Genomic DNA, 16,314 nt, shown 5'->3' on the forward strand with positions numbered 1-16,314 from the left:
CCATTTTCCTTGTACCTTCAGGCTCTTCCTCCTGATCTATGCCCTCGCTTCCCCGCCGTCCCACCTGAAGGCCCGCAGATGTTTAGAGCTCTCCCTCCCACGGCAGGTGCCTCCTAGCGGCTCATCTCTCAGTTCATCCCCGGACAATGCCCACCTCCTGGGTGTCTGGAACGTTTCATCTATTTTCCTCTCATCCTCCCCACTTCTCCAGATCCGGTGGAAATCTCACCTCCTCCATCACGGCAGGGAGAAGCTCGGGCGCTGACCACTCCTGTGCTGAGTGGTGCAGCCAGGTCATCAAGCGGCCCGGGACTTACCAGCGACCTCCTCACATTGATCCCCACTGTGTCTGAGACGATGGAAACCCGGACACAGGCACATTTCATAGCTCTCTCTCTGCAGCTAACGCCAGGTCCCCTCACTGGTCCTCATCCACCTGCCTAAAATGTAGGCTGATTTCACTGCGCTACTTTATAAAGCACTAAAGCTGAACCTAACCAAACCAATGACTGACTTCTTACGCTGGCTGCTTGCCTAAGGCTCTCTACGTGACCACGTGTCACTACCAGCTGTCTCCAGCCCCCTGGTGCCCACCACTGCTCATTTTTAAAACAATTTACGATCTACAGGAAACCCATCTTTCCTTCCTCCCACTGTGCTGGAGACAGCACAGGAGCGAACTCCCCCACCCCTAAGGTCTCCCTGCGAACCAGGTCCTCCTAGGCCCGTCTTCCCCACCCAGGAAGGACTCAAAGAATCTAAGAATGATTCAAAGCAAGCCTCCGCTGAAAGGGAAAAGAAGACATTTGGGGGGCAGCTATCTGAATCTGTGCCAGTACTCTGCATTCTGACACACCCTCTTGCTAGCTGATAATTAATTCCATTCTTCTCTGTGAGGCGTGTCCTGCCTTGCAGAACCTGTTTCCCAGAATGCTCCCCTTTGACCGAGGCCATAAACCATGAACCATATACAACCCCCGGAGAGGGTGGCAGCGCTGGTGCCAGACAGGCCAGGCCTCTGAGTGCAATCTCACTTCCCCCATCCCTGCTCACGGGGGCTGCAAAGCCCGCGAAAAGTCCAGAAGCCTGGTCCATATTTGGGGGACAAAGAAGCTAAGGGGATAAAGGGAAAGCCGCGTCCACAGTCACCCGCAGGCTTTGGAGACGGGCTCCCCTGAGTCACCGCACTAGAACATCTGCAAACGAAGGGTTTTTCCTGAATCTTCCGAGTCCCGTTGTGTGTTTTCCGGTCGCCTGGTAGATTCTGCAACGCCGCTCCCAACTGATTTCCGGAAAGGACGATGAAGAAGAGCAAACGGCAGAGGTCCTGTTTCCTACTGTGCTGCCCGTGAGGGCGCGGCTCTTTCTGAGTGTTCCTTTCCTTTCCGCGCCTCCTGTCATGGTTCGGGGTTTCTTTCCATCTGAGGAGGGGGCAGCCGACCTTTCAGAAGCTAGTCCTTCCTGTGGGAATGTTCACGCTCTTCTCGTCCTCCCGAGCGGCGTCGCCCCCCCCCACCAGGGACAGAAGAAAGGAACGTCCGGGAGGAGCCAGGGTGCCCCTGCTCACGGCACGGGGACGAGGAAATGCAGGAACCTCTGGCTCCTCCAGGCTCTCACCGAGCTGTGCCGTGGGGCGTCTGCGTGGTGAGTGTGAAAGCAGAGGCTGCAACCCACGCCTTCCCCAGGCCTTTTTTTAGAAAGAGAAGATGACGTTTCTCAGACGTTTTCCCGGGTAATCATTTTTAAGTAAACGAAGGAAAAATAGCGTGTTGTTCCCTCTCCACAGGGCAGCGCGGCGTCTGACCCGAACACGAACAGCACGTGCCGCCCTGAGACCTTCCGGCTGCGCTCGGGTGACATCTCTTGGTGGCCTTGTCCCCTTTGGCCATGACGGGTCAGCACCACAGCCGCACGGCGAAGCTCCAACGTTAGACTTCAAAGAGGGAACAGCCAGCTCGGCCCCTCGGGTGGAGCCTGCTCTCTCCTCCCGTGGACGGTCAGCAGAGGGCGGCTGCTACGGCACCGCGATCCTTTCTACATGAAGTTGTCTGTTTGTTCAGATGAAGGGATGTGCTTAGAGAGCTCCCCGAAATTCCCTCCAGAGAGCAGACATCTGGAATTTCCTGAGGAGATCTATCTACCCGTTCGTAGGGACACTCGCACACTTAAAAATGCCCAGTGCTAAGAGGTTTTCCCACTAAAACATAGGCTTTTAGACGAAGGAGCTGCAAGAAAATAAAAATGTCACAGTGGCTCAAAAATCGGATGAAAAGTGGGGCTGCTTGCACGTCTCACTTGTTATTGAAATGCCCCGTCAGCGAGGGCCGTGGGGAACCCGGAGCCCTGGTCTGTGGGGTTAGCATCTCAGTCTCGAAATCGGCCGAAGAGCAGCTGGCGATGAGAACGCGGGCACCAGCACGGGCCGCTGGGCCTGTTCACGCTTTGCACGGACCAGGCGTCCCCCGAGGTGGTGACGTGTTAGCTCCTGAACCCGCGCCAACCCCATGAGGTGGGAATGCGATCATCTCCATGTACAAGTCAGGAAACTGGGGTGCTGAGAGGCGAGCGCCCTTGCCCACAGTCACGTGGGGACTGTGTGAGAGGAAGGATTTGAATCCAAGTTTGGCCGCCACGCCTGGAGTCCCCAATACTGTGCTGCGCCCCGCGCCTTCCCCGAGGCCACAGCCCCTCAGGAGCACTTGCTAAGCACCCGGGATCGCACGAGGCCCTTCCCAAGTATCACCTTGTCTATGAGGGCGGAATTTTACCTTTCCCGAACTAGGCTTTAAAGTTTCCTATGAAGCCCTAATTCAACCTAAAACAGAACTCTTGGTAATCATCTCATGGAATCAGATTCTCAACATAAATATTTTCCCACTTTAGGCCAGAAATGTTACCAACACAGTACTGGACTTGCATTCCCCCCCCCCCATATCCTTTAAATAAAACCAGCCCGGCTGGCGTGGCTCAGTGGTTGAGTGTCGACCTATGAGCCAGGAGGTCAGGGTTCGATTCCCAGTCAGGGCACAGGCCCAGGTTGAGGGCTCGATCCCCAGTGTGGGGCGTGCGGGAGGCAGCCGATCCATGATTCTCTCTCATCATTGATGTTTCTATCTCTCTCCCTCTCCCTTCTTCTCTGAAATCAATAAAAATGTGTTTAAATAAAACCAGAGTATGTTACGGGACCTTGACCAATGCAATTTTGCTGTGGGTTTTGCTTTAAAAAGGACCACCCCGCAGTGGAAAAGGATCGCCTGTTGTCTGGCGGGGCGACCACCTCACCGCTGGATGTAGGAGTTGTTCACACCGCGGTGGTCCAGGTCGTGGCTCAGGGCGGCGACCAGCAGGGCCAGCACCTCCAGGTCCGACAGCTTGCTCTGCACAGCGGGCGCAGGGAGGAGAGAGAGAAGGACCTGTGAGGGTGCGAGGCCACCTCTGGGCAACCTCAGTGCTCACACAGCCCCGCTTTAATGTCGCGGGAGGCCCGCTCTGCAGGGAGAGAGCTGTACCTCACCTTCAGAGCGGGGCTGTCGCCAACGTCACTCACCCACAGAGGGCGGAAATGCCTCACCAGCCACCTGCCCCCACAGCCAATGCCACTCCTTCCTATGGTCTCCGGATGCATGTGGGGTAATCACATGGACTCTGAATCCCCGGCTTCTCTTGACCTTTAACTCCTACAGATCCCGTGGCTCGCATGCTCTGCCCTCAGGGGCTGTGCCCAAAGGCACCAGACAATGAGAATATTTGGCAAAAGAATACACAAAAGGGGATGAGGGATGAAAAGTTGGCTTTAAAAAGTTACGTAATAGCCTGGCTGGTGTGGCTCAGCGTTGAGCGTCAACCGTGAACCATGAGTCAGGGGTGGATTCCCGGTCCAGGGCACATGCCCAGGTTGTGGGCTTGATCCATTAGGAGGCATTCAGGCGGCAGCCCATCCATGATGCTCTGTCATCACTGATGTTTTTCCCTCTCCCTCCCCTTTCCTCTCTCTGAAATCAATAAAAAAATATTTTTAAAGAAGTTACATGATATATTCCAAAGCCAATTCCAGGTTATTTTTGAGTGGCTGCCATTTGTATTCTCTATACTACTGTTCTTCATAAGAAATACAAGTTGAAATTCCTATCAGCTCTAATCTGCCGGAATTTTCAACACCCTAAGTGGCAATATTCACAGCACACACACATCGGCATTTGGTTTTCCTTTGCCAGAGCCCAGATAGCGTTCGGTGGTTTAACCCTCCTGACCTTCCCAGTCCCTCCTGACATAAGTGGAGTCCGCTCCCCATGGGCGTTTGCCTCGGCGGGGGAGCGGGACTCTAACACGTGGCTCCCCGACAAGGCCTGCCCTTGGCTGTGTTAAAATGCGCCCCCTATGGGAGCAGAAAAGAATAGCAGTCCCAGAATTCCCTAACAACAAAGTGCCCTGGCCGGTGTTGGTAAGTGGTTAGAGAGTCGGCCTTCACACCAAAGGGTTGTGGGTTCGATTCCTGGTCAAGTGCACCTACCTGGGTTACAGGTTCAATCCCTGGCCCCGGTCGGGATGAGTGCAGGAGGCAACCTATCAATGTGTCTGTTTCTCTCTCTTTCTCTCCCCCTCTCTTCATCTCTCTCTAAAAATCAAAACATCCTTTGGTGAGGATTGACAACAACAAACAACACTCACCAGGAAGCACGGAAGCTCTGGATTGAAGAGCTCTGTGATGGGGCCTGGACTCACGCACCTAGAATGACTAGTCGGTTCCCGCCGACGTTGGAATCTAAGGACAGAGCTAAGCATAAAACCTGGCCTGGGAGGACCTAGTTGCTGGAATGTTGTCTGTGTTGATCTCCTGTGAACAGGGTGTGGCCCACGCACTTGTAAGATGAACGGGGTGAAGAGAACCCGAGACAGGGTCCTGGGTGCATCTGTGAAGCCACACTCGGGGCCTGCGTGGTGTGGACGGGCCCTAGGGAGCAGCGTGAATGCGAGCAGGAGGACGCTGCTGCAGAGTTTCCCTCTGAAGGACATGCTGACTTCCCAAGCACCATTTGAATTTAATGTGAAGCTATTTAAAGATTATGTTAACATGCCATATACATTCCATAGGAAAGGAAGTTATCAACCAAGTATTTTGCCATACTAGCCTTCTTTCCTGAAAATACGATTTATTTTGTAACTGGCAACAAGCAGTACCCTCCATCACCACTAATGCAAATTTTAAAAAAAATAATTGAAAGAATGTGCTGTAAACTTTGCCACGAAAGTCACCGAACGGCGTCAGTAAACGGCCCTAAAAGGTACCTGGATCTTGCCCGCCTTCAGGGCGGCGAACATGCACTGCGCCGTGTTGAAGGCGTGTCTCCAGTTGTGGTAGGCCACGTTCTTCCGGTAGTTCTTCTTCACACTCAGAATCCACCGGCAGAGAACCTTCGGGGAGGGGAGCGGACGTGTTACGCGACTGCGGACGTTGGTCACACACTCACTCACCGCGACCAGGCAATGCGCACAGCACACCCGATCCCTGGCTCCCGGGGGCGGGGTACTAGGATGTAATCACTTAACAGATCCGGACACCGACACGCTGAGAGGGACCACGCCACGGTCACGTGGCTCCTAAAGGGAGGGGCCCAAGTTCACACCTGAGCATCCGACGGCAGAGCCCACCCTGCTAACCAACCAACCAAATTAGTGCAAAACGCAAGGCAGCCCTAGGAGGCTGTGGGGCCTGGAGGGCACCGACCAGCTTTCTGAAGACACTAAGTCATCATTAGGAGAGCCCCACAGGATGGGTTCCCTGTCGGAGAGCCACACCAGCAGCCCCCGCCAGTCCTCCCCAGGCGCCAGCCGCCTGCTGCGCCGGCTTCAGTGCGAGGCTCGGGCTGGCGGGACGGGAGGGGGCACGTGTCCTCGCTCGAGCGCCCCGGCCTGATGCGTCCTGAGCTCCTTGTCCCTTTTGTACCAGCTTGGATGTTCAGACAGAGGCACTGCGTGGTTACCAAGAAGCAGTTTAAAAAGAACACGTGCGAAGGTCCAATGAAAAGGAAGTGTTTTGAGGATGGAACGAAAAAAGGAGAGGCCGCTGAGCAACATGTCACCAGCTGGGTTTCATTCAGCTGCTGAGGGGTGTGTATTCAAGGAAGCCCGGGCCCAGGCCCCGCGGGTGCCGTGACTGCGTCAGCACCGCCCTGCTGCTCCATCCTGAGTGATTTCCTGTGCTTCTCCCTGCACACACGGCTGGCGGCGCTTCCGCCACAAAGCACTGCCCGGGGACTGGAGAAGGTTCCGGAAAGAATGCTGCCGACGCAGGTCCGAACCGCGGTTTCCTCTTGTCGGTGGAACCACTGGGAGAGGGCCGGTGGAGGGTCTGCGGGTTTGCGCCCGCCCCGTTCTCCTCAGCCCACAGGGAACCGAGCGCCCCCCTTCCCTCCCAGGCACCGCCCGTGGCAGAGGATTGGGGTGTTAACCCCGCGCACTCAGCCCCGTCTCAAAGCCACCCCGGACAGAGCGGCCCGGAGGGTGGCAGCTTCGTCTGAGGGAGGCTAAGTGACAGCTGTGAACTTCCAAGCTCTGCAGGGAGGTGTGGCAATCACTGGGACTGACTCAGAATCCGGGAAAATCCAGAAACCCAGCCATCAGACATTTCATCTGAGGGCAGCAGCAGCTTCGGGGACCCTGAGGGAAGAACGAGGTTGAGCCCCAGTCATGCCCGAGGGACGCTGTGTCGCACCCTCCACTGCACCAGCCGAGTGTCCGTCCCGGGGGCGAGGCGCCTGAGCGCGGACCCCACTGCGGCACCGGGCCCCCAGCCCAGGGCCGGGCACTGTCCCGGTATCAACCCGCGTTTCATGATTAACCGTCGGCTGACCAGCGAGGCCTGGAGGCCCTTAAGTTCCTGGAGAGGAGGCCTGTGCAAGGAGAGCAGACATCCGACGGAGCGGGGAAATGCCTTTAAGGCAAATGCCTGGACCTCGTTTTCCGAGGTCGTCCCCCTTCTCCTTCTCCGCGTCCCTGATGCTCCGCAGGGCCAGCCGGACGCCGCGGGCTCCGTCTCCGCACGGCGGGGAGGACAGGTCCAGTCCTGCTGTTTCCCAGGAGGCGAACGAGGTTGTCAACGCGGTAAAAGCCTGTGTTCATCTTCTCCCTACATGGCCCGGGGGCGCCCAGAGCTGGCCTCTCATTGCCCTGTACCCCCTCTTTTTCCCAGGAGCCCACTCAGTCCTGGCCCTTCCCTGAGAGGTTGTGACCTATGCCATCAGACATGTCACCCCCTCTTCAAACTCCTGGTGACACCACTGTCTTCAGGACAAAATCCTGATTCCTCTGAGCAGCCTACAGGGGTCTATACGACGGGCTTCTTCCTTCCCTCCTGTGCGTGCCTGCAGCCTCACCCCTGCACAGCGCTCTCCCAGCCCCCTCCTGTCCACCGCCTCTGCACATCGCTCCCACGGTGGAACCCCCCAGTCTACAGCTGGGGCTGGGAGTTTCCTTTAAAATTCCCCTGTAGGCGTTAGCGACAGTGTGTCAGTCGCTGACACTTAAAATCTGCATTTCACACTAGCATCCAAAGCCAATTCCCTCTTCCATACATGCATACACACGTGTACACACTCACCCACACACATGCACACGGGCTCACACACACACATACATACGAGCGTCCCCACCTCATGCTTCACCTGGAATTTCTGCACCAGGATGAGGTCGGTGAACATCTGGATGGTACACACACACACGCACGCACACACGTACGCACATGTGCACACACGTACACACATGCGTGCGCCTCACCTCGTGCTTCATCTGGAAGTTCTGCACCAGGTTGAGGTCGGTGAACATCCGGATGGTGCACAGCGCGGTTTCCAGGTCCGACAGCTCGAAGTCGCTGAAGCCGAAGTCGGTGATGCGCAGGGTCTGGGCGGAGGGCACCACGGCCGCCTGGGGGAGGGGACAAAGCATGAAGCCCGGCTCACAGTCCTTGGCTTCACTGCGGGAAACAGCGCGTTTGCTTTCCCTTGGGAATGGGACACCTGGGAGACCCTCATCTAGGCGGGCGGAGGGAGAGGGTGCTGCCCGGAGGCTGCACCCAGAACAGGACGCGGGCCCGGGGCCTCCGGAGGTGCCCTGTAGGCCGCCGGGCCTGTTCAGACAGATGACTCCGAGTAGCCGTCCTGGGCCGTGCCAGGGCCGTGGGTGAGGATCGAGGGGCAGCAGCAGTGAGGACGCTCTGAGCATTTCACGTTTCGTTCCCAGGCAACCCTCTCTGAGGTACAGAAACTACAGCACCGAGGGGTTAGCCTCCTGCCCTGGAGACGAGCAGGCGTCCCAGTGCCCAGCCCTGACCCGGCCCCCTGGGTGTGCGCAGGGCGGCGCGCCGGCTTCAGGTCTGGGCTGGGCCCGAGAAGCCGGTTTTGCTTCGTGGAGGGACCTGCGTTCCGATTGCCCCCCTTGGCGTCGCTCTGACACTCGTTTAACTGCGGTCAATGCGGCAGCTTCACCCAACCCGCTCGTTTCCATCGATCTCATCGATGCTCCTCTCTACCCGGCTTCTCTCTCCAGGCGCGGAGCTTCCCACCCACAGAAAGGGCAAAAGGGCAAATGCCGCAGAGCTGATCCAGCTGGGAATACCCGTTCCCTCCAAGGAGTTCACGGGCATGTGGTTTCCTGCGTCTCCTGGGCACACGGGGACCTGCGCTCCCGCTGTGACTGCTGGCGGCTGCGGCTGTGACTGTGCCACCAGGAACGTCCATCGAATGCACACAGGGGCCCCTCATTCCCTTCACGGGGTCTGGGCCGTCAGCTCGGGTTTAAGGACCCCAAGCCCCGCGGAGACGCCTCCACCGGGTGGGAAACTGCAGCCGGCGGCTGCCTGCTGACCTCTCTAGCGTGGGACGGATGTTATTAAAAATCACCAAACTGATTATGTTGCTAGAATTGGGGGAGTTTAAGCAAAAATAAAGGGTTTCCGGTTTCTCCCGAGAAAGGCCACACCGAGCCCAACTCCCAGGAAGCACCAGCGGCCAAGGCCTCGGCGCCCAGGCTCCCGCGGAGCTGAGCTGCGGGGTCTCCCCTAGATCTCCTGCGGGGCCTGGGGCCCAGGACCGGCACTGACAGGAGTCCCCACACCCCCTCCCTGCACCGGCCACTCCTCCAGCGCCTTAGCCGATGGGGCTCAGTGTGGAGAGGCCACAAGGAAGAGGGGTCCCCCGTTAAGGCGTTCCCCTACTCCCTCCAACCCCGAGGCTCCCTGTGAATAGCTGGATGTCACTACTCCGCTCCACCTCCATCTTCTGTGAAGCAAAGAGGTGAAATAGTAAAACCCCAGGTGCCGTCAGTCCGGAGCGTTCCTCCGAGAGGGCACCTCGCCTTCTGCTCCCCGCGACCTTCACGTCGGACTTACACTCACCAGGTGCGTTTCCACTTTACACACATGCCACCCGCTCCCCCTGCACACACACTCTCCCAGCCCAAACTCCACGAGGAGGCACGCATCTGCTCCGTTAGTTCCAGGCCGGGCACCGGCGTGGCTGCGTGGGGAGGGGTTGGATGTTACATAAAGGCCTTGTGCTTCCAGCAGCCCCATCCGCGCAGCTGCGAGTGAGGGGTGGGAACAGCCCCCTTTAACTCACAGCTAGAGCAGTGTCTCCCCCGCCCCCTCCCCCACCCCCCACACACACCCTGCACCCAGGGTGTCACTGTTCACGAGCCGGAAGTGTCCTTCGTTCCTTCCACGAGGATGCTCTAGGGCTACAGGAAGAGCCAGCCTCTCCCTGCTGCCCGCCGGGCCAGGGGTCAGCCCCACAGCCAGCTTCCTGAGCTGACCTCCTGGGCAGGCAGCCACGTCCGTCCAGGGCCTTGTGGTGTTGCGGTCAGTGACGCGGAGGCGCGGGATTCTTGCGATCCGGGACTGAGCTGCCATGAGAAAGTCCCTGTCATTTACAGCTCACGGACCATCCCCAGGGACCCGACTTCCTGTCCACGCTGACGGGCTTGGAAAGGCGATTTAACCTCCATTTTATGAAACAGAACTCTGCATTTCACCACGAGCAGGGAGAGCGGCGGGCGCTCTTTCTGGGGCAGCTCACGTTACGCACACAGTTCTGCATTCCCACACGTTGTTCAGCAGCGGGCTGGCGGTTAGAATTTGCCAAGTGAGAGTCTGACTTTGTTTCCCTTCAGGGGATAATGTAGCTGCGTGCACTGTGGTGTTGGAGAAGGACAGAAATCACGCATTTTAAAGAGCCTGTAAAGCACTAGGTGTTATAGATGTGTGCATGTCTAATCACTGAACACTCCAACGCAAATCTGGCCGCTGCCGCCTCCTGGCACCCAGCCCGGCTCGCTCCTCTGCGACCTTGGACACCTACTGAGGTAGGTCAGTGCTCAGTGCGATGTAGCCACGCCCCCAGGTTCAGGAAAATGGCTTTTAGTCTGAATCTGATATAACAAACCATTATTTAAAACTACACCATTGGCTCAAACTTGGCCAGAAGTTTGATTGCAGCTGTGTTTTTAAAACACGGCCTTCAGTATGCGTGCTCGTGTGCACAATCAGGAAACAGCCTTCGCGTCACCGGCCATGTCCACGGTGACATGTGGGAAGCCAGCCGGTGGCGGTGGCTCCGGTGAGGCCTGTACTCACGCGGAAGTCCGCAAGCTGCCCGGCAGCCACCGCCTTGTACTTTCCAGGAGGCTAACAGCTCCTCTCCCCTTTCAACACGCACAGGACACGTGCTTTTAAAGAAAAAACGCACACGATTCGTTTACAAGGCCGTTAGCACTTCTCTTTCCATAAGAAGGAAATGAGAGAGGAAGCCGCTGTACATCGGCTCCACATGGAGCCCAGCCGTACAGAGAGCAAAGAGAACGAGGCTCACCAGGATTCGTGTGTTTTCTTCAATAACCACAGCAACAGGCTTAGGATGTTCCCCTCTTTCTAGCATCATAGAGGTGATTCCTTTAAGTCTCAATAGGGCAGAGTCACAGACTACAAAAGTTGGATCATGAGTGTACAGTTTTTCAAAGCCATATAAAGAAGGCATGTAATAATGGCAAGATTAGGATGAAATACGTGTATGCTTGTAAGGAAAACTTTAGATTGAATCCGACTACAACTGGGACGAGTACCCACAGAGCTGGGTGACATCTAAGTGCATAAGAATCTCCAGAACAGAGCTGTGATACTTTGGAGCTAAGAACAGCAGTGGAGCCCTGGCTTGTGTGGCTCAGTGGATAGAGCGCCAGCCTTTGGACTGAAGGGGCCCAGGTTTGTTTCCGGTCAAGGGCACATGCCCAGGTTGCAGGCTCGATCCCCAATAGGGGGTGTGCAGGAGGCAGCCAATCAATGATTCTCTCTCATCACTGATGTTTCTATCTCTCTCTCCGAAATCAATAAAAATATATTTAAAAAAAGAATAGCAGTAGCAATAATCTACTATCAACATCAAAGCAAAACAGGTAGGATTAGCTTAGTGAGTGAAAGAGGAAGAATCAAGCTGAATCCGCTGTCTTATTCAGGTAACTAGCTGCAGCCGGTCACACCCTGCATGTCTCGATGGCCTCCAGGACGTCTGAAGGGCCCAGACTGTCCCGAGCGCGTCCCTAGCACCATGTGAGGAAGAGGTGTCTTCCCGGTCGCCGTGGTTACGACAGCTCAGTGACACTGGTTAATAAGACCACAGCATCAACTCTTCTTTGTTATCATTTGCTCAAATTTCTCCATTAATGATTTGGCTATTGATAGAGATTTTCCCAAAGAGGGAGGGAGTGTGATCATCTGACAGGAGGCACTGGGTTACACCTAACACTGACCGAGGCATCAGGTTTGTGGTCTGCCCCTCACTGCTGTCCCCTGCAGTAATCGCACCTCACACTGTGCCTGATGGAGGGCTCCCCGCCTGATGGAGAGGATCCCACCTGATGGAGAGGATCCCGCCTGATGGAGGGGTCCCCGCCTGATGAAGAGGATCCCGCCTGATGGAGGGCTCCCCGCCTGATGGAGGGCTCCCCGCCTGATGGAGGGGTCCCCGCCTGATGGAGGGCTCCCTGCCTGATGGAGGGGTCCCCGCCTGATGAAGAGGATCCTGCCTGATGGAGGGCTCCCCGCCTGATGGAGGGGTCCCCGCCTGATGGAGAGGATCCTGCCTGATGGAGGGGTCCCCGCCTGATGAAGAGGATCCCACTTGATGGAGGGCTCCCTGCCTGATGGAGGGCTCCCCCCACCCTGATAGAGGGGTCCCTGCCTCATGGAGGGCCTCCCCACCCCGATGGAGGAGTCCCTGCCCAGCTCTGGCTCTGAACGCTGGGGCGATGAGGCCCATCTGTCCTGGGGAACCTGCCTACGCAGTCAGCTGCTCCCTCTCTTGCTATTTTGTCACAGAAGACCTTTCACAGCAGGTCTCGACTTGCCTTTAGAGACGTTTCCCACGATTACAGAAGTCAAAGCAGGAACTGAATTGGCACCGGCTCCATGACAAAACCGGGAGCTTCGTTTACACACTGAACTCTAGGACATGCCCGTTCCTGCTCTTCTAACGAGAGAGGAAGGCAGAAATGCAGTCAGCCGGCCCATCAAACATCCCGTTACCTATATAGACAAACACAGTGCGTTCCGGTAACTTTTCAATAACCAGAACCAGGTCAGCTGGGCGCCTTTTATTTCTATCTCAATAACTAGTGACCAAGGGCCATTAAAACATCCATGGCAAATGGGTTGCTTAAGGCTCTATTTGTGCTATACCCAATTCTAAGCCAAGAGAGGATTAGATCAATAATAGGGAACTCAATAAACTAAAAACAAGAAAACCTCAGGGAAAGCAGGGGGAGAAAATAAGGATTCTAAATTTCCTATCAACAAAATCATTTTGTATAACTAGTGAGCTTTTCTGGGCACAGGCATCCATGTTTAGTATACTCAGTGCATTATTTCATTCTCTTCAGAACTAATTTTTTAAAATAAAAGTTAAAACATGTGACAGCTTTTCCACTTATTTTAGGTTTAAGTTGGGATAAACAGTCAGACATGACAAAGCCAGCGATTTTGTAATTTCTGGAGGACGTAGACACCTGTGTAGTTGGGCTGTACAGGAATCTTTATGAGGTTGAGAGAAAACGAGAATTGCAATCAGATGCTGAATTTCAACCAATTTAAATGAGTCCTTTGACCTCCCAGCTTTGTAATCCCGAATTTCTGAATGCAGCTGCCAGAAATCTATTTTCTGAATAGAAAACAGATGGTTTTGAACAATACTGCAATTTTTAGTCACTCCAATGCGTTTTTCTCTTGCTAAAATTATAAACATAATTGAGAAAATAATTTTCAGATTTTTCTGAAAGACTATTGCTATTTTCAAAGTGAAAAGCAAGTTTAATAGCCTGGTGGTTTTTTTAGCAGGATCTTTGGAAATTCCTCCATATGCTAGTTGGTATTTATCTAAAACAACACAGGGTGGAGTGTAAGCTCGACCTCATTTTAGAACCACCTGAATGACCCTCCGGCCCACACGCACCTGAAAATGTGCCTTCCTGTGCTAATTTCCAGCCCACAGCAGGCAGGCAGCCCCAAAGGTCAGCATTCTGGAAGGGTTAGACACATGGGCCAACTGAGCCTGAGGTGAAGGAGTCTTTAAATCTACAAACCTTTGCCAATAATTGGGGGAAAAGCTAATTTCTTCAAATACCGTCGAGAGCAAAACAAATATAGCCGATTCCGAATGGCTAACCCCAGGGAAGCCAGCCTCTTGGGAGAATCATCCCAAGTTCCTGACGCTCCTCGGCAGACGGCTCAGCTCACTCCTTGGCGATTGAATTAGATCCAATTCAATGCCTCTCCCCTGCCTTCCCAGTTCACTCTCTCTGCGTGTGGGCAGGGGGCTGCGGGCTGGGCTTACACCAGCACATCTCTGCCAACCTGGGCGACCTGTGTAGGACCCCCTCGAGTTGCTTAAAAATGCTACTAACAGCGGCGTGTGGAGTTGTTGTGGATTAAATACACAGTTAACACACACGAACTTCACACATGCCACGTCAGTGGTAAGCGCTCCCTAAATGTAGCTTCTTCTTACCACCCCTTCCCCTGGTCTTGCCGAGGGGGTGGCTCTCTCGAACGCCCAGCCACGCCCAGGCCTGGATGGCGACTCAGCAGCACCCTCATGGCGCCTCCTCACTCCCTTCCACACAAACTTGTCTTTAACACCGTCTGCTTCCGTCCCCGTTTTCTCTTGTCCCCTCGCCTGCGCTCTATCCGCTGCTGCCTCCTTGCAGCCGCTCATCGCGGGCCCCACACCTCCCTGGTCCGAGCAGACCCGGCCTCCACCTCTCAGAACCTGCTGTGCGTGGCCTGCTGCTGCTCCTCCATCTGCCTCCCTGCTCAGCAGCCACGGCCATCCGGCCCAGCGCTTTCTCTTCCTGCCCTTCCAGGCGAGCCCATGTTCCCAAGGGGCCTGCCCTCGCCTTCCCTCCCGACCTGCCCTCCCACCGCCCCGCAAATCAGCTCTCCCACTGCCCCGCAAACCGGCTCTCCTTCCGCCCTGCAGGGGAAACCTGCTCTTCCAATGCCCCGCAGGGGAAACCATGCCGTGGATGCCATGAATCCAGGGCCACCCCCCAGACCGCCATCTCCGTGGGAGCCCCAGCCCTCAACCCCAGGTTGTTCCTGAGTGTCCATATCCATCGGGGGTCCCGCAGCACCTAACCGTCCCACGTTCTAAACCACATCGGCTGGCCTCCTCCTTCCCATTCCCACTTGGTTATTCAGGCGCCTTCCTTCTCGTCGGGCTCACCTGCCTTCTCTCTGCCTCACAGGTAGCGCCATGGACTGTGCACGGCCCTGGGGGTGCACTGTGTGTCCTGGCTCTACTTCCTGCCACAGTGACCCTGACCAGCCACAGTGACCCTGACCAGCCACAATAACCCGAGTCAGCCACGGCCACCCTGAGCCAGCCACAGTGACCCTGACCAGCCACAGTAACCCTGAGTCAGCCACAGCTACCCTGAGCCAGCCACGAGCCAGCCACAGAGACCCTGACCAGCCACGGCCACCGTGATGACTAGCCACAGTGACCCTGAGCCAGCCACGGAGACCCTGACCAGCCACAGTAACCCTGAGTCAGCCATGGCCACCCTGAGCTAGCCACGAGCCAGCCACAGAGACCCTGACCAGCTATGGCCACCTTGATGACTAGCCACGGCCACCCTGAGCCAGCCACGAGCCAGCCATGGAGACCCTGACCAGCCACAGAGACCCTGACCAGCCACGGCCACCGTGATGACTAGCCACAGTGACCCTGAGCCAGCCACGGAGACCCTGACCAGCCACAGTAACCCTGAGTCAGCCATGGCCACCCTGAGCTAGCCACGAGCCAGCCACAGAGACCCTGACCAGCTATGGCCACCTTGATGACTAGCCACGGCCACCCTGAGCCAGCCACGAGCCAGCCATGGAGACCCTGACCAGCCACAGAGACCCTGACCAGCCATGGCCACCTTGATGATTAGCCACGGCCACCCAGAGCCAGCCACAGAGACCCTGACCAGCCATGGCCACCTTGATAACTAGCCACGGCCACCCTGAGCCAGCCACAGAGACACTGACTAGCCACAGCCTCTCTAAGTTCAGTGAGGCCACTGTGGCACAGCTGTACAGTCACAGGAGAAAATGCAGGGGCTGCTCAGAGGACTGGGGTTTGGCGGTTGCGATGCTGATGACCTGGACAGAGAACCTCCGTGACTGGCCACGCCCTTCTCGTTCCTTACCTGACCCTCGTCACATCTCACACTGACCCGATCCCTGAGGTCTCAAATTTAAACTCAGGAGGCCAGCCATGGCTGCAAAGGCGTAAATGCCTCAGACCTTCATGGACCTCAACCAAGACCATCTCCGTCAAAACCCAGAACCCACGGCATTGCAGCCCCAGCCCAAGCGCTTCTCCCTCTGCGCCCCCCCGTCCCCCGCTCACTAGGGAGAGGCAAGGAGAAGTCAGGCACTGGCCTCTGGGCCGATTCAAACAGCCTCACAGCCATGTGGTCAGAAATGAAATCGCTCGGTTCTCAGGACACAGGGCAGGGGCTCAGTAACAAACCATGACACCTGTTGTCACGACCCCAACCGGACCACCACTTTGCAGTTGCCAGCCCTTTCTCCCCGGGAACTGAAACTGAGTTTAATGTCGGCCTAAGATAGATGTGAAGATGAGAACAATTATTAGAAAAAACCCAGAACCATTGAATGTAGGACAAGGTCCATGCAAGTTACTATCTTTGCTTTGCGTCGCCGGTGACGGCGGCCCGCAGGAAATGGAGGGACTACGTGTTTGTGAGGGTCCATCTAACTCT

General features: G+C 56.1%; 1 protein-coding gene across 4 annotated transcripts in view; it reads right to left on the reverse strand.

Annotated features, from left to right (window-relative positions):
• The window catches only part of PDE5A (phosphodiesterase 5A), a 109,499-nt gene that overhangs the window by 27,251 nt on the left and 65,934 nt on the right, over nt 1-16,314 (reverse strand). For all 4 annotated transcript variants that reach the window (XM_079770547.1, XM_079770546.1, XM_079770549.1 and 1 more), the window contains 3 exons: nt 7,774-7,920; nt 5,287-5,412; nt 3,283-3,377 (listed from right to left, as the gene is read on the reverse strand). In XM_079770547.1, the coding sequence (XP_079626673.1) occupies nt 3,283-3,377; nt 5,287-5,412; nt 7,774-7,920 (368 nt within the window). The remainder of the gene's footprint in view (nt 1-3,282; nt 3,378-5,286; nt 5,413-7,773; nt 7,921-16,314) is intronic.

The sequence above is a fragment of the Cnephaeus nilssonii genome, assembly GCF_951640355.1.
Source record: "Cnephaeus nilssonii genome assembly, chromosome: 5".
In the NCBI taxonomy this organism is placed as follows: Eukaryota; Metazoa; Chordata; class Mammalia; order Chiroptera; family Vespertilionidae; genus Cnephaeus; species Cnephaeus nilssonii.